The sequence below is a fragment of the Meles meles genome, chromosome 3, assembly GCF_922984935.1.
Source record: "Meles meles chromosome 3, mMelMel3.1 paternal haplotype, whole genome shotgun sequence".
Lineage (NCBI taxonomy): Eukaryota > Metazoa > Chordata > Mammalia > Carnivora > Mustelidae > Meles > Meles meles.
Window position 1 is genome coordinate 37,996,394 of NC_060068.1, and position 20,813 is coordinate 38,017,206.

Sequence of the window (20,813 nt, forward strand, 5' to 3'; positions counted from 1 at the left end):
AGCATCTTGTCATGTGCTTATTGATTATATATCTTTGAGGAAGTATATATTAAGTCTTTTGTTCATTTTTTACTGTTTTATTGTTGTTGTTGAGTTGTAGAAGTTCTTTATGTAGTCTAGATATCATTCCCTTATCGGATACATGATCTGCAAATATTTTCTCCCAATCCATGGGCTGCCTTTTCACCTAAGCAATGGCATCTTTTTTCAAAAGATAACGTCCTTTGATGCGTAAAAGCTTTCAATTTTGTAAGGCCAAGCTTATCTTTTTTTTGGTCTCCTGTGCTTTTGGTGTCATATCTGGAAAAAAATTTATAGTGATTGCATAATAGTTCATTGTATAATGTATCGTAATTTATCTAGCTACTCTACCACTGTGGAGTTTTATTTTGAATAAGGGTTTTTTTTTTTTTATGAAGGCTAAATAAGAAAATACTTACAGATAATACAGACTAATACAAAATTAATAATAACAATTACCTTTATTATTACTACTAGTTGCTACTTCCTACTGTTGGTTGGAAGATTATGTAGCTAAGGAACTGTAGAATATTCCAGAGATAGTTCTCAGATATTTTTTGCATTTCTGCAGTATAAATTATCTTTTTGTAGGCTTTGTTTTGGAATGAACTTCTTTCTTTCTTTTTTTTTTTAAGATTTTTATTTATTTGACAAAGATCCCAAGCAGGCAGAGAGACAGGCAGAGAGAGAGGAAGGGAAGCAGGCTCCCTGCTGAGCAGAGAGCCCGATGCGGGGCTTGATCCCAGGACCCTGGGATCATGACCTGAGCCAAAGACAGAGGCTTTAACCACTGAGCCACCCAGGCGCCCCAAGGAATGAACTTCTTTTTTTTTTTTTTTTTTTTTTTTAAGATTTTATTTATTTGACAGAGAGAGAGAGAGACATAGAGAGAGCACAAGCAGGGGCAGTGGGAGAGGGAGAAGCAGGCCTCCCGCCAAGCAGAGAGCCTGATGTGGGGCTCGATCCCAGGACCCTGGGATCATGACCTGAGCCAGAGGCAGACGCTTAGCAACTGAGCCATCCAGGCGCCCCTGAACTTCTTTCTTAATACAGGATACAAAGTCATCCAAAATTCTTCCAGAGGAACAGTTTCATAAGGAGACTTTTTAGGAGAAAGTTAGTTATAAAACTTGCCCTGGCTTTTTTTTTTTTTTTAAAGAATGACCTAGTCTTTAAAAGTTACAATTCATAAGTTATAAAATTCACCCATTGAAAGTTTATACAGTTTAGTACAGTTGATTGTATTCACAGTTGTGCATATGACCATCTCCATAATCTAAATTTAAAACATTTTCATCAAAACAGTTGAAACCTAGTACCTATTAACAGTTACTCCCCAGATCCCACTGCCCCTTTTCCTTGGCAACCACTAATCCATTTTCTGTGTCTAGAGGTTTTTCTATTCTAGATGCCTCATATAAATGAAATCATAAAATATGTAGTCTTTTGTGACTTGCTTTTTTCACTTACAGTGGTGTTTTTAAGATTCACTGTGTTATATATCAGTATATATGTGTTATGTATCGGTACGACATTCCTTTTAATGGCCAAATAATATCCCTTTGTATAGATAGACCACCTTTTATTTCTTTGTTATGTGATGGATGTTTGAGTTGTTTCCACCTTTGACTACTATGAATAATGCTGTGAACATTACATTCATATACAAGTATTTGTGTGGATGTTTGTTTTCATTTCTCTTGGGCATATATCTAGGTGTGGAATTGTTATGATAACTCTATCTTTAGTTGTTTGAAGAACTTCCAGAGTGTTTTCCAAATTGTACCATTTCACATTCTCATCAGAAGGGTATGACAGTCCCAGTTTCCCCATATCCTCATTAACTAACTCTTACTCTTGTTATTGTTCTTTTTTGATTCTGACCATCCTGGTGGATCTCAAGTGGCATCTGTTGTGATTTTTATTTGTATTTTCCTAATGACAAATGATGTTGAGCATCTTTTCATGTTATTATTGACTATTTGCATATCTTCCTTGAAAAAAAGTCTTTTCAAATCCTTTGCCCATTTATAAGTTGGGTTGTATTTTTATTACTAAGTTGTAAGAGTACTTTATGCATTCTGGATGCAAGTGCCTTATCAGGTGTATGATTTGCTTATATTTCTTTCTGTTCTGGTTGTTGGTTGTTGCCATTTTCCTGATATCATTTGTAGCACTTATTAACTTATTAATCTTATTATAATTAAAAGAATTTTTAATTTTGGTGTTCACTTTATCTATTTTCCTTGTTCTTTTGGTCTTATATCTAAGAAGGGTTTGTCTAATCCAAGGTCATGAAGATTAAGGAAACCTGTGTTTCCTTCCAAGAGTTTTGTAATTTTAGTTCTTACATTCAGGTCTGATCCACTTTGAGTTAGTTTTATATATGACCTGAGGTAGGGATCTAACTTTGGCTTTTTGCATGTAGCTCTCTAATTTTCCCAGCACCATTTGTTGAAGAGACAACTCTTTTTTTGTTTGTTTGTTTTGTTTTGTCTTAAAGATTTTACCTATTAGAGAGAGAGAGAGACAACATGAACAGGGGGAAGGGAGAGGGACAAGCAGACTCCCTGCTGAGCAGGAAGCCCAATGTGGGACATGATGACTGGAGCCAAAGGCAGACATCTAAACCACTGAGCCACCCAGGTTCCTCAAAAGACGGCTGTTCTTTATTCATTAAATTGTCTTGGTCTCTTCCTCTAACTCCCCCGCCCCTTCCAATTTTACCTTGTTCTTGAGTTCTCAAACCTTTCAGCTGCCGCTGTGGTTAGATTCTCTCTTTATTTTTTTTTAATTAATTAATTTTTTCAGCGTAACAGTATTCATTGTTTTTGCACAACACCCAGTGCTCTATGCAAAACGTGCCCTCCCTATTACCCACCACCTGGTTCCCCCAACCTCCCACCCCTGCCCCTTCAAAACCCTCAGTTTTTTTTTCAGAGTCCATAGTCTCTTATGGTTCGCCTCCCCTTCCAATTTCCCTCAACTTCCTTCTCCTCTCCATCTCCCAATGTCCTCCATGTCATTTGTTATGCTCCACAAATAAGTGAGACCATATGATACTTGACTCTCTCTGCTTGACTTATTTCACTCAGCATAATCATTTCCAGTCTCGTCCATGTTGCTACCAAAGTTGGGTATTCATCCTTTTTTTTTTTTTATAAACATATAATGTATTTTTATCCCCAGGGGCACAGGTCTGTGAATCATCAGGTTTACACACTTCACAGCACTCACGATAGCACATACCCTCCCCAATGTCCATAACCCCCTCCCCCTCTCCCAGCCCCACCTCCCCCCAGCAACCCCCAGTTTGTTTTGTGAGATTAAGAGTCCTTTATGGTTTGTCTCCCTCCCAATCCCATCTTGTTTCATTTATTCTTCTCCTATCCCCCTAACCCCCCATGTTGCGTCTCCACATCCTTATATTAGGGAGATCATATGATAGTTGTCTTTCTCTGATTGACTTATTTCACTAAGCATGATATGCTCTAGTTCCATCCACGTCGTCGCAAATGGCAAGATTTCATTTCTTTTGATGGCTGCATAGTATTCCATTGTGTATAATATACCACATCTTCTGTATCCATTCATCTATTGATGGACATCTAGGTTCTTTCCATAGTTTGGCTATTGTAGACATTGCTGCTATAAACATTCGGGTGCACGTGCCCCTTCGGATCACTACAATTCTCTCTTTAAATATTTCAAACTCAGTCTGTCACCTCAGCTATGTGTTCAAAAAAAAAAAAAAGAGGGGTCTTTGCTACTGAAACTGGGAGATAGTATAGTGAGTGAATGGTAGTTGTAGAGTGTTAATAATAGCTATCATTTATTGAGCACTTTCTTTATTGTGCTAAGCGGCTTTAATACATTTTTATACATTGTAAGGGAAGATACCAGAGGGTTTTTCTCTAAAGAAATTTAATGAAGGATCTGGGCAAGTACTATTACTCTTCCCTCCATGTTTGGGATTTAAGGTAGCCCAATTCTCATTGCTTGTCCATTATGCACTCAGACTTAAGTGAGGCCTAGTTACATAGCACCAAGGCTCTATGCAGATTTCCTGCTGGCAAAAACCCACACTCACTGAATTTTCTTTCTTGGGACCTTTTCTTTTTCATTATTTCGAAGTGTTAGGTTGTTCTGAGGCTTAGCCTTCATACCTCTCTTGCTTTTAATGAAAAGTGAACTTTGTTTCTCATATATACACCTTGCTCTCCTGATCCCATGGTTTTGCCTGTTTTTTATTTTTTCAGCTTTGAATGCCATGCGACTTCATATTCTCTATTCATTGAACTTCTAAATTCTACTTATTCTATAAGTCTCTTTCTAGACATCTGTCTCTCCTTCGAAGATGATGATCTTGCTGCTGAAAATCATTGTTCCTCTTAACCTCTTGTAGTGTGCTATTTGTATCATGCTTATGTCAGGAATTGCTTTCTAACTTTTATTACAGTGACATCTATTTCTCTTTGGGAATATTAAAAAAGGCAAGACACAGAACACTGAATAAAAGTTTGAAATGGTTATATTCAATTTTATTTTTTGTTTTAAACTCTCAGAGAAAAAGATCTCTTTCTCTTTCATCTTGGTAATCCTTGATATTCTAGCAGTTAGCAGAGTCTGACTGAATGCATTTTAAGAAAAAAATTCTCTGAGTGTGTATGGGAGGGAGGGATGAGGATTATGACATATTTACTATTTGACTAGAGGGATGTTTTGGGTTTTAAAGTTGCCTTTATGACCTACGTATAAGAATAGGAAATGAGCATAGGAAGAGAGAAAAGTTTTGTTAGTGGGTTACTGAGTCTTTAAAATGAATTTTCACTAATGCATTAAGAGAAGTGTTTATTTTTAAGAGAAGTAACTAAAATAACAAATGTTGTTGCCTTTATGTAACTCTAGTTGTTTTTAGATTGATGTAATCTAGGAGTTGTGACCAGCTGAACTGTATCTGTTGACTTCTGTGATGAAGTTACATTAGGAAATCTGATCTGCCTGAAGCAAGCTCTAGGCTTCTTTACGAAATCTATTAAATTAAATTGATTAATAAAGAAAGGGAAATTGTCTTATGTCAGCAAAGACTTGATTTGTTTAATCTCAGACTTTGGATGTTTGATTAAAATCTTAAGGCATTCTTTCTGATACTGATTTTCTTCGATGAGTATTGCTGACATTTTAAGAAAGGTGCTTATGAGAGGCAGTCTTAGAAGTTTATATGAGAAATTATTTTCACTGATAAAATAATAAAACATAGTTATGGTTTAGCTTATATAATCTGTAATTTGTTTATAAACAATAACAATGCAAAAAGGATAACTTTTCTTAAAAGAAAACTCCTTATTAGGTTTCTAGAGCTTCTTTTATAGACAATCCCAGAGACAGATGTTTTAAGTAAGTCATTGTTAATCCATGCTTATTATGTGCCAGGTATTGTTTTTAAGAGCTTTATGTATTTTTTTTTAAGATTGTATTTATTTATTTGACAGAGATATCACAAGTAGGCAGAGAGGCAGGCAGAGAGAGAGTGGGAAGCAGGCTCCCCACTGAGCAGAGAGCCCGTTGTGGGGCTCTATCCCAGAACCCTGGGATCATGACCAGAGCTGAAGGCAGAGGCTTAACCCACTGAGCCACCCAGGAGCCCCAGAGATTTATGTATTTTAACTTAATCCTCGCAACAACTGTGCGAGGTAGATAATTTTTATATTATTCATGCTATAAATGTTATGATATTCAGTTACAGAGAGGTTAAGTAACTTGTTCAAAGTCACACAGTTAATAAAGAGCATGTCCAGGACTAGACCCATATAGTCTGGTTGCAGGTTTTATATTCTCCTCCCTTCCTTCTTTATTTTTACTTTGTTTAACAAAGTTATATTTGTTTGTAAGGCTTCTTCTGTAAGGCTTATTATGAAAAATAACATTCTTTCATTTCTCCCTTCCCACAGGTAGATACTTTTAGCTGATTATTCGTATTTACATGTCTCTAAATGTGTTTGTTTTGCTGCCGTATTTTTTCAGTTGCAGGCATGATCTGTTTACTTCTGCTATCGACAATGCTTCTTTAGCTCCCCACTCTGTCCCACCCTATGTCTGCATCCTTCCCAGTCTTCTCACTGTTATTTCATAATACTGTTAGAGCAGTATCTGGTGTTTTCATTAATTTCCTGTGTAAATGCTTTTCTCACCCGAACTGTGTTGTACACTGTGCTTAGTTTTTTTTCCTCTCCTGACAGTTCATTTTCTTTGGAAATAAACAATTGCCTTTTTCTTTGATCTAGTTTTTTATTTACTTACCACTAACTGACATCTTTGTCATTCGTCATAATCATATGCTTCTTCCTCAGTGTCATGTTCCTGAAGAAATCTCTTCTGGAATCTTTTGACTAGGCCCAGTCTAGACCTGTTGGATGGCAAATATCTCTGTTATCTTTGGAATATCTTTAGCCTGTTTTGATGTTGGACCTCCTATTGCTTGATTGCGTGGTTTGTTACCTTACCATGGAGAACACTTTTCCAGTAACTTCTTAAGAAAGGCCATAAGGAGATAAATTATTTGAGACCTTGCTTGTCTGTGAAGAGTCTTACTGTAACTTCACATTGTCTGTCTATAGAATTTTAGGTTGGAAATAATTTACCCTCAGAATTTTGATGGCATTGCTCTCTTACCTTTTAGTTTCCAGTATTGCTATCAAAAAGCTTGAGGCAATTTTGATTATTTTTTCTTTGTGTATAGTCTGTTTTTATTGTCCAGAAAGTATGTAGACTCTTGTTTTTCTGAGATTTCTAAAGTTTCATAGACCCTTTGCTCTGAGGCTGTTTTATCAGTTCTGAGTACTTGATGAGCTCTTTTTTTCTGGACATTCTTTTTCTCTGTGCTTGAAAAATCCCTCTATTTCCTGTTCTCCTTTTGAATCTCTTTTTATTCAGCATTCCTCTTGACTGTTCTATTTTTCTTATTCCTCCTCTTCTGTTTTCTGTCATTTTGCCCTTTGACTCTATTTTGTGGTTGACTTCTCAACCTTATTTTCCAGTGTTTCCCCGAGTTAAAAAAATTTCTGTTTAAATTTTAATTTCCATGAGCTCCCTTTAAAATATCTGGATATTTTTATCTTATAGTATGCTGTTCTTATTTTATAGTTGCAATTTCTTTATTACTTCTCCGATACTAATGATAAATATTTAAAAAATTTTCTCTGCCATACTTGGTTTCTTTTCTCTAAGTTATTTTCACTCCGTATTTTGTCTTTATGTGAGGGCTGTCTTCAGATGTCCAGTAATCCTTGATTGACTGCTTCTGTCTAAGGTTAGGATTCTTAAAGCTAATTAGAAGCTCTCAATCCATGATCGGGGATTGCCTTTGTGAGCTGTACTTGAGATTATCAGACTAGGCAGTTTAGCTGGTGTGAAAATGGCAATTGCTGTTAACAATCCCCCAAATCTTAGTGGCTTGACTAATAATAAAAGTCTATTTTTCACATAAAGTGAAAATGGCAATTGCTGTTAACAATCCCCCAAATCTTAGTGGCTTGACTAATAAAAGTCTATTTTTTACATAAAGCCCAATATTGGTGATCCTGATGAGCTAGAAACTTCTTTGTGGGCATTTGTTTGTTCTTGAGGGAGGGGTCAAAGGCCCTTCTACATCTAGTTAACACGGGAGATCAGGCAGCATTTTTATAGTTTTAACAACCAGCTCATCTGGGAGGAAAAAGCTGTAATTTGTAGCCTTTGCTACATGGTGTCAGTACTCCCATGATGGCCAGTTGTCACGCTCTCAACATGATGTCACAGAATGCAGAATTGGGAAGAGATAAGCACAGTTGTCTTCCAGTTGTGCCAGCTGAAGCATTCCGTTGTAACTACCAACCACATTCCATTGGCCAGAACCTGTTTGTGTTGGTCTACATTAATTCAAGGAAAAAATGAAAAATATTGTGGAATTGTGTGTCTGGGAAGTAAAGGAACTACATTCTGGTGAACAGATAACAGATTCTGCCATTGTGGGAGCTCCCAACGTCATTATCTTTAGATCTAAGTAGAGTTCCTGGAGAAGTTTGTGCCAGGTTGCAGCCTAGAGGGTGAAGAAGACCTGGTTTAGGCATTCTGGGAACTGATTGAAAAAAGGACTAGCAACAGGTGTGTGCACATTTTCCTAAATTTTTTGTTTTTAGTATACTGTCTGTATTTGCTTTTTATTGCTGCTCTGACAAATGACCAAAAACGCAGTGGCTTAAAGCAGTACAAACTTGTTATCATATAGCTCTGTGAGTTACAAGTCTGATATTGGATTTACTGGCCTCAAATATACATATCATTAAAGTCTCATCCCTTTCTGAAGGCTCTAGGAGAGAATCCATTTCCCTGCCTTTTCCAGCTCCCAGAGGCTGCCTGCATTCTTTGGCTCTTGGCCCTCTTCCTCCATCATCTAACCAACTGAATGGCATCTCTTTGATTATTCTCTGGTCACATCTTCCTCTGACCATAGCCCAGGAAAGACTGTCTGATTTTAAGGAGCCATAGTTAGGTCCTGTGAGATAATCTGGGATAATCTTTCGAACTTGATGTCATTACTTTAATCACACCTGTAAAGTCCTCTTTGTCATGTAAGGAGATATATTCATAGGTTCCCGGGATTAGGATGTCATCTTTGGTGAGCCATTATTCTACCTACTGTAGTACCCCTTGCCCTCCAAAGACCCAACGTTTTATCTACTCCTTGAAATAAGTTTATAGACTTTTCTTGGGGATGGCAGAGGGAATTTAGTGGTCCTTCTACCTCAGAAACAGTCCTCCTTATTTTACATTCCTCTTTTCCAGAAGTACCTACAAGTACCAATTCTTGAGCCTTTGACCATTTTGTGATACATATTGGGTTAGTTCTTGGGTTTCCCTGTCACCAATTTAAGTTTTCTGAGATTTACTTAATACTTGACCACTCATTCAAGTCACTTACTAAATTTTGTTACCCTGTCTTCTTTTTCATTTTCCTCATCCTCATGGTTTATGACTTTTCGGCTTAGGTCATGATCTTAGGGTCCTGGGATCGAGTCCCGCATCGGGCTCTCTGCTCGGCAGGGAGCCTGCTTCCCTCTCACTCTCTCTGCCTGCCTCTCTGCCTACTTGTATCTCTCTCTGTCAAATAAATAAATAAAATCTTAAAAAAAAAAAGGTGTGGGGGGGATTTTGATACTGTTTTAGTGGGGTTTGAGAAGGCCACAAAAATAGATATTTTTGTACATTTAACCTACTGTCTTAATTAGAACAGAGCTCATACCTTTAACTACTACACCAGACTGCCTTTACTTTACTGCCTCCCTTTTTTGGAGTGTGTCATGTAATCCTGATGTTTGACAATATAAATGAACATGGATCCCTTCTTCTACATTTGATGTTCATTTATTCAGTGTACTTATATTGGTGACTCTATGCCAGCCACTGTGTTCAGCATTTCACATTTAAAGATTGGGGGGGGGGGGTTGGAGTCTGATAGAATTCAGATATCTACAAAGGAAATTTGAGCACACTGTTAAAAGTATATGTTAGGAATAAAAACAGTATCAAAAAAAAAAAAAATGGAAGGGGAGGCGAACCATAAGAGACTATGGACTCTGAAAAACAACCTGAGGGTTTTGAAGGGTCAGGGGTGGGAGGTTGGGGGAACAGGTGGTGGGTAATAGGGAGGGCACGTTTTGCATGGAGCACTGGGTGTTGTGCAAAAACAATGAATACTGTTACGCTGAAAAAAATAAATTAATTAATTAAAAAAAAACAAAACAAAAAAACAGTATCACGGAAGCACTGAGGAAGAAGGAAATAATTTTTTCCTGGGAAAGTAAGAAAACACTTGACAAACCACCGTGTTTGATCTGAGGCTTAAAAGGCTGTTGCTAGGGGCGCCTGGGTGGCTCAGTGGGTTAAGCCGCTGCCTTCGGCTCAGGTCATGATCTCAGGGTCCTGGGATCGAGTCCCACATCGGGCTCTCTGCTCAGCGGAGAGCCTGCTTCCCTTCCTCTCTCTCTGCCTGCCTCTCTTGTGATTTCTCTCTGTCAAATAAATAAATAAAATCTTTAAAAAAAAAAAAAGGCTGTTGCTAGAGAATAGGGTGAGAGAGTAGGAAAATAGGAAGGAAGCGATGGTGAGAAGTTCAGTGCAGTTGAAGTGGATTATGTAGGAGAGAAGAGATAGATGATGAAAACTCATAGGTAGGTCGGAATCGGCTTTGGAAGGTTTTGTTTATGGCCTGGAGGGAGTTTGGATGTTAGGTCAGATGGAATCCAGGGACTAAGAAAGGAAGTAACAAATACTGTTATTTAGGAAAGAATTCTGGTCCCATGGGTGAGATGGTTTGGAGTGGAGAGACAGGAGGCAGAGTTAATGTTTAGGTGGTTCTTACAGTATTCTGGGTAAGAATAAGAATCGGAGTTGAGATAGTATCTGAATCCAGGTTTACTGTTGTTTCTGCAGTTGAATTAACAGGACTTGGTGACCCAATAGACATGGAAAGTGAAAGGAAAGAAATGATCAAGATTTTTGGCTTAAGAGATAGGGTGAATGGTAATGCTGTTAAATGAGATTAGGAATACAGTAATAAAAATGGGTTTTGTTAAGAGGTACAAACTTCTGGTTAGAGTATATGTCACGGAGATGAAAGTGCGCTTACAGAATGGTCAGTGATATTGTAATGATGTTGAATGGTGACAGCTGGTGACTATAATTACTGTGTTGTGTTGAGCAATGTATAGAATCGTCACATCACTTTTTGTACACCTGAAACTAATATAACATTGTATGTCAATTGTACTTGAATTAAAAAATAAAGAAAAACAGGTTTTACTTTTTAAATTTTTTTTATTTTTTATTTTTTTTTTAGAAAAAAAGGTTTTAGAAGAAATGTGATGTTTTTAGTCTTTCACATGTAAGTTTTTATATGACTTTATGGATTGTAACTGGAGATGTCTGTAAGCTGAAAATATCTGTCACCAGTTCAGAAAAGAAGATGGACTTCTCTTAAACACTAGGGATATAGGAGAATGAAAGATTAGGGAGATAGCATGGTGGAAGCCACAAGAGGAAGTAAGGTCATCCAGGGACATTGTTTAGCTCTAAATGAAGACTGGAAGGAGGTGGTGGAGATAGATGATCAAGCAAACCTACGAAAGGAAGAGGGCAGCCTTCTTATACAGTGCTTTTTCTTTCTTCCTCCCTCACTCTTTTGCATATTTTTATGAAATATTGAATAGGAGAAAAATAAATGTATATATTGAATATCTGCAAGATATAGGAACTAATACTTTAATTGCTGTATGTTCACTATCCCCTTTCAAAAAAAAAAATTAACAGTACCCTTGAAGTCTTTCTGCACCTCTCATCTTGTATCCTTTCCTCTGTGTATTTAAGAGATAACCACCACGTTGAATTTTTAAAAACCATTCATTTTTGTTTTACTATGTTTTTGTCTTAAGCAGTTCACTGTTTAATTTATATATTTTTGAACTTTTAAAAAGTAAAGTCATAGTATTTATATTCTTCTGTGACTTGATTTAAGAAAAATTCAATATTTCTTAGATTGTTACTGGTGTTTTATATAGTTATAGTCATTCATTTTCATTGTTGTGTGATATTCCATGCAAAAATATAACACAGTTTATTTATACATTTTGCATTGATAGACATTTTACATTGTAATTTTTTTTGTTGTTGTTATGAACTTTAGTGCTGCTGTAAGCATTCTTGTAAACATCTTTTTGAATTTCTTTAGTGTGTAACTAGGAGTTGAATGAATACCTTTGTCCTTGGGTATATTCATGTTACTAGGTGATGCTGGTCTGTTTCCAGAAGTGGTTGTGCCAATTTCAGTTCTTATAGTATGGGTGCTTTGTTGCTCTGTATTCTTGCCAATACTTGATATTGTTAGACATATTTACATATCTTCATTGATAGTATGGGTACTTAGTGTTGTTATTGTAGTTTTTAACTAGTAGGGTTTTTTCCTTTTTTTATTTTTCTTTTTTTCTTGTATGAAGTTGATACCTTTCCTAGTTTATTTACCATTCCAATTTCCTTTTCTTGATGATTTCTTAAGGTCTCTTTTGCCTAGTCATTTTTATTTTGAGATTTTATCTTTTTCTTACTGATGTCTTCTAAGTGTTTTTTATATATGCTGGGTATTATTCCTTTGCCAGCTTTTATGTACTGCAACTATATTCTTTGTGACTGTGGCTCCCTTTTCTTTTTCTGGAGTCTTTTGAGCATTAGGAATGCTTGCTTTTGATATGATCAAATTTGCCTGTCATTTTAATTTTTTTTTTTTTTTAATTTATTTGACAGAGAGAGAGATCACAAGTAGGCAGAGAGGCAGGCAGAGAGAGAGGAGGAAGCAGGCTCCCCGCGGAGCAGAGAGCCCGACGCGGGGCTCGATCCCAGGACCCTGAGATCATGACCTGAGCCGAAGGCAGTGGCTTAATCCACTGAGCCACCCAGGCGCCCCTGCCTGTCATTTTATGTTTAGCTTTATTTTGTGTCTTATTTAAGAGTCTAGCACTATTACAAGGTCATAAAGATTTTTCTTACTATACTTTTAAAGCTTTATAATTTGAGCATTGACATTCATTTTTAACTAACCTGGGAGTGATTTTTTAGTATGATGTCAGAGGTCTAAGTTCATTGTAGTAAAATGAAAACAACAATTTTTATTCCGGCACCATTCATGGAAATGTCCTTTCTTTACTGTTCTATAATGCCTATTCAGTGTTTTAAATTTAATTAACTTATATTTGTGTGGGTGTGTTTATGGTTCAGTTCAAATAGTCAGTTTCCCTATTTCTGCATCAGTATCATGTTATCTCAATTACTGTGGCTTTATCATAATTCTTACCTGCTCAAACAGTCTTACAGTCTACTCGAGAGTGTCTTGTCATTCTTATGATTTAATATATATTTTTGGAATCAGATTCAGATTATTAAGTTTTTCTCTCTCTGTTGGGATTTTGGTTAGAATTACCTTGATCCTTTGGAGCATTTTGGGAAGATTGCGAATCTTCATACTGTTGAGTCGTTCAGTCTATAATCACTACATTTTTCCATTTACTGAGCTCTTCTATGATTTTTTTCAGTAAAACTTTGTATTTTCTCCACAGAAGTCTTGCATGTTTTTGTTTGAATTATTCCTAGGCACTGCATGTTTTTTGATGGTATTGTATGCGGTATCTTTTTAAAATTATATCTTCCATCTGACAGTTGGAGAAGTTTAAAATTGCAACAGTTTTGTGTGCTGGCTCTGTCTTGTTATAGCTTTTAATTTTAACACTTTTGTGTAAATTATATTAGATTTTCTATGTGAAAAATCTTGTGGTCTGTGAATGACAGTTTTATTTCTTTCAAATTCTTTTATCTTTTATTTCTTTTTCTTGTTTTTCTTATACTGATGACAGCTGATATGGCACTGAATAGGAAAACCATTATCAGTTGACCTGTCTTGTTTCTGATCTTAAAGGAAGAGAATGCTTAAACATTTTGTTTGTGCATATGTTTGCAAAAGGTATTTTTTGGATAGTCTTAATTAGAGGAAGTTCTCTTTTTTTAAATTTGCCAAGAGCTTTTTTTAAATTCAAGAATTGATGTTCAATTTTATCAGATACCTTTTCCGCATCTGTTGAAGTGACCTATGTTTTCTCCCTCAATCTGTTAATGTAGAGAATTACATCAATCTGTTTACTAATAATAAATCAACCAGACATTACTAGAATAAACCCATTTGGGTCATGATCTATTAATTTTTTTAAATATTAATTTTTGTATGTGTGCTTTTTGGTGAGATTGGCCTGCAGTGTTCATTTCTCATATATTCCTTGTTTGATTTTTTTTTTAATATTTTATTTTATTTATTTGTCAGAGAGAAGGAGAGAGAGAGAGAGAGCACACAGGCAGGCAGAGAGGCAGGCAGAGGTGGAGAGAGAAGCAGGCTCCCTGCCGAGCAAGGAGGCCATGTGGGACTCAATCCCAGGACCCCGGGATCATGACCCGAGCCGAAGGCAGCGGCTTAACCCACTGAGCCACCCAGGCGTCCCTCCTTCTTTGATTTTGTATCAGTGTTAGCTTCATAAAATGAATTGAGGATGTTAATTCTTTATCTGTGCTTTGGGAGAGTTGTGTTAGATTAGAATGATCTGTTTCTTGAATCATTGGTCATCCTTGGTGTTAAAGCCATCAGGGCTTGATTTATTTTTGAAAGAGAGATTTAAAATTATTGTTTATTCTCTTTATGATAATAGGATTATTAAAGTTTTTCTTTTTCTCCTTGTGACCATTTTATTAATTTTTAAAAGGAATTTGCCACTTCATCTTGGATTTTTTTTTAAAGACTTTATTTATTTATTTGACAGAGATCACAAGTAAGCAGAGAGGCAGGCAAAGAGAGAGAGAGAGGAGGAAGCGGGCTCCCTGCTGAGCAGAGAGCCGGATGCAGGGCTTGATCCCGGGACCCTGGGATCATGACCTGAGCTGAAGGCAGAAGCTTTAACCCACTGAGCCACCTGGGCACCACACTTCATCTTGGATTTTTAAACTTACCAGCTTATTATGTTCATCATATTGACTTATTATTAAATCTCTGCAACATATGTGACTAGGTCTCCCTTTGGATTGTTCATTGGTAGTGTATAGAAATACAGCAGATTTTTGAGTGTTGATTTTGTATCTTGAACTTTGGTAGATTTATTAGCTTTAACAGTTTTTTTCTGGATTCTTTAGACTTTTTTGGATGTATGATCAATCTGTCATAGATGCCATCTGTGAATACAGATAGTTTTACTTAACACTTTGAATGCCTGTTTGAAATTTTAAAAAACCTGTCCTTTTAATTATTGATTCTTTTACCTAATTGCAATGTGCTTAGAGAATATAGTTATGAAATCAGTACTTTGAAATTTGCTAATCATTCCCTTGATATTCTTCACAGTTTTATTTTCGTTACATATATGTGTATCAAATACTACTTACTTTTACATATTTTTAAAAAGATTTTATTTATTACTTTTACATATTTTTGAAACTTATATTGTTGAATGATTACATGTCATTTTGTTGACTTGCTTTTTTCCCCCTGCTATAGACTGAGGTGTCTTCCTACTGAGGTGTCTTCCTGTCCCCACCCCCCCAAATTCATATGTTGAAACCCTAACCCTCAGTTTGATGGTATTTGGTATTGGGACTTTGGAAGATATTTAGATGTTTTCTCAAGTGATGACACCATTTGCGCTCCCACTTGGTGGGATGAGTTTGGCTCCGCATCTTTGTCTACATGTGGTATTGTAAGACTTTTACACTTTGCTAATGCGATGCATGTGGAGTTATTTCATTGTGACTTTAATTTGTATTTCACTTCATTGCCATCTTTTTTTTTTTTTCATCTAACATCTTTTTTTTTTTTTTTTTTTAAGTGGGGGAGGGACAGCAGGAGAAGAAGTGAGAGAATCTTAAACAGGCTCCAGGCTCAGCATGGACCCTGAAGTGGGGCTCCATCTCATGACCCTGAGATCATAACCTGAGCCAAAACCGAGTCAGAGGCTTAACTAACTGAGCCACCCCAGGCCTTCCATGTCTTTTCATTTGTTTATGGACCATCATATTTCCTTTCCTGTGAAATTCCTATTTGTGATTTTGCCCAGTTTTCTATTGAAGTGTTTGAGAAGCTGACTCTTTTTTACTAGCATGTGAATTGCTTGGGGAATTTAATACTTACTGAGCAAACTTTTGATTTTAGGCTATTCTTATATGACTAATATGGATGGACTTATCTCAGTTTGCATTTAAACTTAATTGGAAGCTCTAAACTTCTATATTTTCTTTCTAATAAAATATAGATTAGCTACATGAATTATTTATAACTTTACCTCTCTGTTTCAGGTTACTCATTTATAAAACAGTCGCCTTTGAGTTGTTACTATCTAGTGTCCTTTTACTAGTAGTCTTTAATTCATCTGTCTAATATTTTTCTTCCTGGATTTTGAAATTGAGAAGTGTTAGTTTTATTGTAGTAGCAAACTGTAAAATGTTGGTTTTGTTTTGTTTTTGCTTTTTGTTTTTACATTGAAAAGTGATGGGTTTGTTCTGTGAGATGTGGTATGTTAGCTCTCCAAGGACCTCCCTCATAGATTAATTTCCCTGACAGATAATACTGCCTTTTACTTTTAAAATTCTTAAAACGCTGTTAAACCTAGAAATTTAATCCTAACATATATAAATTATTCTTTCTCAGAGTGAAGATACACAACAGCAAATCATCAGGGAGACATTCCATTTGGTATCTAAGAGAGATGAAAATGTTTGTAATTTCCTAGAAGGAGGATTGTAAGTAAAGCATTTCATGGACATTTCTAATCTTTGACTATATGATTAAAATATATACTGTTTAATTATTGGTTACGGTAAAAATTTCCTAATTTTGATTAATTGGATGAGGAGATTAATTATCACCTATGTTAGCTATAAATCTAACTTAAAGAATTTTTTAAAGATATGTAGTCTTTTTTTTCCCTTAAAAATGTTACAGAAGCATTTTATGTAAATGTACTATATTCATGTGGCAGAAATTCAAACATTACAGAGACGTGTAAAATTAATTATAAACTAAGTCTCCCTTTCCTAACTTTAATCTTTCTCACTTTCTTGTGTATCCTTCTAGAAAATTAATTTTTCATCGACTAACATATAAAGATATAACCTTAAAAAAATTTACTTATAGGGGCGCCTGGGTGGCTCAGTGGTTTAAGCCGCTGCCTTCGGCTCAGGTCATGATCTCAGGGTCCTGGGATCGAGTCCCACGTCGGGTTCTCTGCACTGAAGGGAGCCTGCTTCCCTCTCACTCTCTCTGCCTGCCTCTCTGCCTACTTGTGATCTCTCTCTGTCAAAATTAATAAATAAAAAAAATCTTTAAAAAAAAAAAATTTACTTATAGAATCACACTAGGTATGCTGGTTTGTAAGTTGCTCATTTTCACTTAATATTTTTAGAAGTTTTGCATTTAAACACATTTAGAGCTATGTCATCCTTTTTTTTTTTTTTAATTTATTTATTTTTATATGTCATTCTTTTTAATGACAAGAGGGTATTCCTTGGGGTTAATAGACCTGTTCATAACAACTTATGAATTCTTTTGTTATAAGCAGACTGAAATCTGCTTTTCAAATAAATATCTGTGTGCATGTATATGTATCTATATATAGGTATATCTGTATATAGGTAGAATTCAGCTAAAGAGTTTACTATTTTTAAAATGAATAAATAAAAATTAGTTATAATTAGCTTGCCAACTGTTATAAATAAATACTTTTAAATTAGTGGGTTCCATGAAAGCAGTTTTATAAATGTTCCTGCTCATGTTAATATAATCAATTTCTTAATAAGATATTTCTTCATTGACAAGTCAAGAACTAAACTTTAGCTGAGCCCCATTATGAAGAATTATATATTAGGCAGAGAGACCTATACTTTTCTGTATTTTAATGTGTATGATACATATTTTGAAAAGTCGGTTGGATAATAGAAAATCCATTCTTACTTGACCATACATCACTGTTTATCACATAGGAAGTTTACTTGCATTTCTTAAAGGGTTAGATCATGCTGCGGTTCAGTCTACACGTACACACTTAAAATTTATAAATTTTGCTATTGCCTACAGACTTCCAGTTTAATAGTTGAGACAGGTGTACCTGCTTTGTGTTTTTCATATTTTAATTGTGCTTTATGTGTGCCACACTTCTGCAGGAGTTGAGTGGTCCCTGCCATTACCACTTTTCTTCATCTCAGCATTTTATTCTCTCGCAGGGACTTGTCACCCAGCACAGGGCACCGAAGGTGATGATCATGCAAGAACCTGGCTCTTCCCAGGCAGGGCACTGTGCGAACTAGAAATCAGGGCCCAAGTCTGTGATCATTCTTTTCCAGGCTTACAAAAAGTAGAAGGCAAACATTGCATCAGAGATGAGGCTACACAGCTGATTCAGGCCTAGTTTTGTGACTAACAAAGCTGGTTTTCTTGGTCAGGTCACTTCTTGTACCTCAGTTTTCCCCCCTGTAATATGAGATATTTAAAGTAAGGGGGGTTTTATAATTCTGTGGTTTTATATGGTATGTTGCCTTCTGTACAAGAATTTGAATCAGTATTTATCAGTGTTGCACTCTACTTTGAAGATAAAATTACATTTTAAAAGGCAAAGTACATACTTTTCGTGCCACGTATTAAGTCTTTGCTTTCTTTTAATGGCATGGATTGTCATTTTGAAACTTGCAGTTCTCAATAGTTTGCTCTTCTTTTATGGTAGAGCTGAACAAAAGTTCAAGATAATCACTAAATTGCTGATTCAGGATGAACTGAATCCTGCTGTGAGCGTTCTTTTTTGTGTCTTCTCAGGAACAATTGCCATCATAGTCTATAAAAATCATCTCAGAGATTCTTTAAATTGCACATACATATTTTTAATCGAATATCTTTTCTAGAAATATGTTTAGCATAGTCGTCGTTCTTAATTCATGTCAAAAATCATTTCCACCTTTGCTATAAGAAGCCATGAAAGAAGTGGGTACTTACAGAAGTTGTTTCTCTGGCCTTGTGAATTCAGTGTTAGTTTTACAGGGTTAAGAAATAGATGCTATTTTCCTGAGTCTTGTTTGAGTCTCCCTTAGCTTTGATTACATTTGGCCTTGACTTTATTTTATATTAGGTTTAAAGGTCTTTTGAAAAGGTAATCTAATTACTGTAAATGTAACTATGAAATAGCTAAACTAGAAAAACATAAGGTGTTTGGAATGAGTCCTAAATTACTTTTTTTAAAATGCTGACATTCCAGTCAATGTAAATAAAAATGTTTGATGAAAGAATTGAGTATTTCTTACCTAAGTTTTTGCATTTATATTTCAAAATAAATGTATTTTTGGAGGAGATTTTGAAGGTAAATTTCTCTAAAACTTAAGTAATGTTGTTATTTTTTTCTCCCCAGTTAGTAGTCAGCTGTAAGCTGTATAACTTACTGTGACTTACAGAGTTAAATCTAATAAGCATTTTAAAATGCCCTGTGACCTGGTTCCTGCCTACTTCTGTTTGTTTACTAATCTTTTCTTGTCCATGCACCCTCTTTCTCTTCCTTGAACATACATATTTTGTTCTTGATGACCTGGCCTTTTTATTAGCTATCACCTTTGCCTGAAATGCTCTTCTCTAAATTTTTTCATGGCTAACTCCTTATCATTAGCTCTCAGCCTAAATGTCACTCCTAAGATTTCATCTTCGGTGGCAGATCCATCAGTACAGAGTCATCCTGTTTGGAATCTCCATGTAGTGCCTTCTACTCTGACCGTTTTTCCTTATTTATTTGTTTACTGTTCCTTTATCCACTATCAGTAGCTGGCAAATGGTAGGTACTCAGTGGATAGCTTAATGAACGGATGAACTAATATTAAGCACCAGCTTCTTGTTATCTCTGAAGAAAACAGCCATGTTAATTCACTAAGTCTCTATGTTCACTCGAATGCTACAGCTTTACATGCTATGACCAAGCATCTTATAAAAGGTTTAAACAAATGGCCAGTTTGTTTTAGCTAATGAAAATGTGTTTCATTTTATTCCTATAACGTTCCAATTTTTGTTTTGTCGTTTAGGTTAATTGGAGGATCTGATAACAAACTGATTTATAGACATTATGCAACATTATATTTTGTCTTCTGTGTGGATTCTTCAGAAAGTGAACTTGGCATTTTAGATCTAATTCAAGTAAGTTAACACTCTCTTAATAACAGTTGTGGCGTTTATATATTTTAAAACTTGTATGTTCTTAATTTTCTAAAATGATGTTCTGTTTGGTAAGAAAGAATTTGTTCCGTAGTAGAGATTGGATGAGTAAAACAAGGTCTAGGGATGCTGAAACACACTGGCAATTTTAATCTGATTAAGACTAATCACAGCAAGTTTCATCATGCCCTTTCTTCTTTTTCATGTAAGTCATGCAAGAAGTTTCAGATTCATGGATCTCTTACCATGTGTATCCAGATCTGATCCCCAAACCCACCCCTCCCTGCCTCCTGAAAATCTACCATTATGTCCCTGGAACTTAGGGTTAGTCATAATCAAATTCCTCTTTATCTTCAGCCTCTTTATTAATATTGCCTTCACTTTTTTGCTTTAAATTGAATTGGGCTTCCCTACTGACACTACCTCTAACTGTCTCAAGTAGTAGCGGTTATCTTGCTTTCTTTGTAGTGCTGAGCCATGAGGTGTTTTCTTTGCTTCGCGTTGCTTTTTCCAGACCATTCTCTCTTCAAAAATGCCTCCAAACTTTATTTCTTGTGTTTAAACTTATACACCTTCTACCCACCCTGTTTCAGTAATCTCTCATCCCCACCTCATATTCATTGGGGATTTTATCAAAAACTTTCAAAGGTCTGAGATTTACCTTCCTTGCAAGTTACTTGCACATTAACTACCACTGTGTCATGGATGCTGGCAGAAGACAGGAGACTTCTGGGTCGGAATCAAAGGACTTATTCTGAATAGCACAAGCAGCAGACACGGTAACAGCATTTGCTTACTACACTGGTTCCCCGGGTCCCAATTTCCACAGTCACCAAAGGGTGTGACTTGAAGAGGGCCAGGTGATACCTGTACCCACAGTGAATTGAGTTATAGGAGAGGAACTAGAATCTTTTATATTGGACACAAATCATGTCTGCTCATGTCCTGGAGGAAGAGTGTATCTTCCACGGGTGTAGATAAACCTGCCATTTGCTTTGAA

At 35.9% G+C, this 20,813-nt stretch overlaps 1 protein-coding gene across 2 annotated transcripts in view; it reads left to right on the forward strand.

Annotated features, from left to right (window-relative positions):
• AP3S1 (adaptor related protein complex 3 subunit sigma 1) overlaps positions 1-20,813 on the forward strand; it is an 82,422-nt gene that overhangs the window by 8,879 nt on the left and 52,730 nt on the right. For both annotated transcript variants that reach the window (XM_045999357.1, XM_045999358.1), the window contains exons 2-3: positions 16,283-16,374; positions 19,684-19,795. In XM_045999357.1, coding sequence (XP_045855313.1) covers positions 16,283-16,374; positions 19,684-19,795 — 204 coding nt within the window. The remainder of the gene's footprint in view (positions 1-16,282; positions 16,375-19,683; positions 19,796-20,813) is intronic.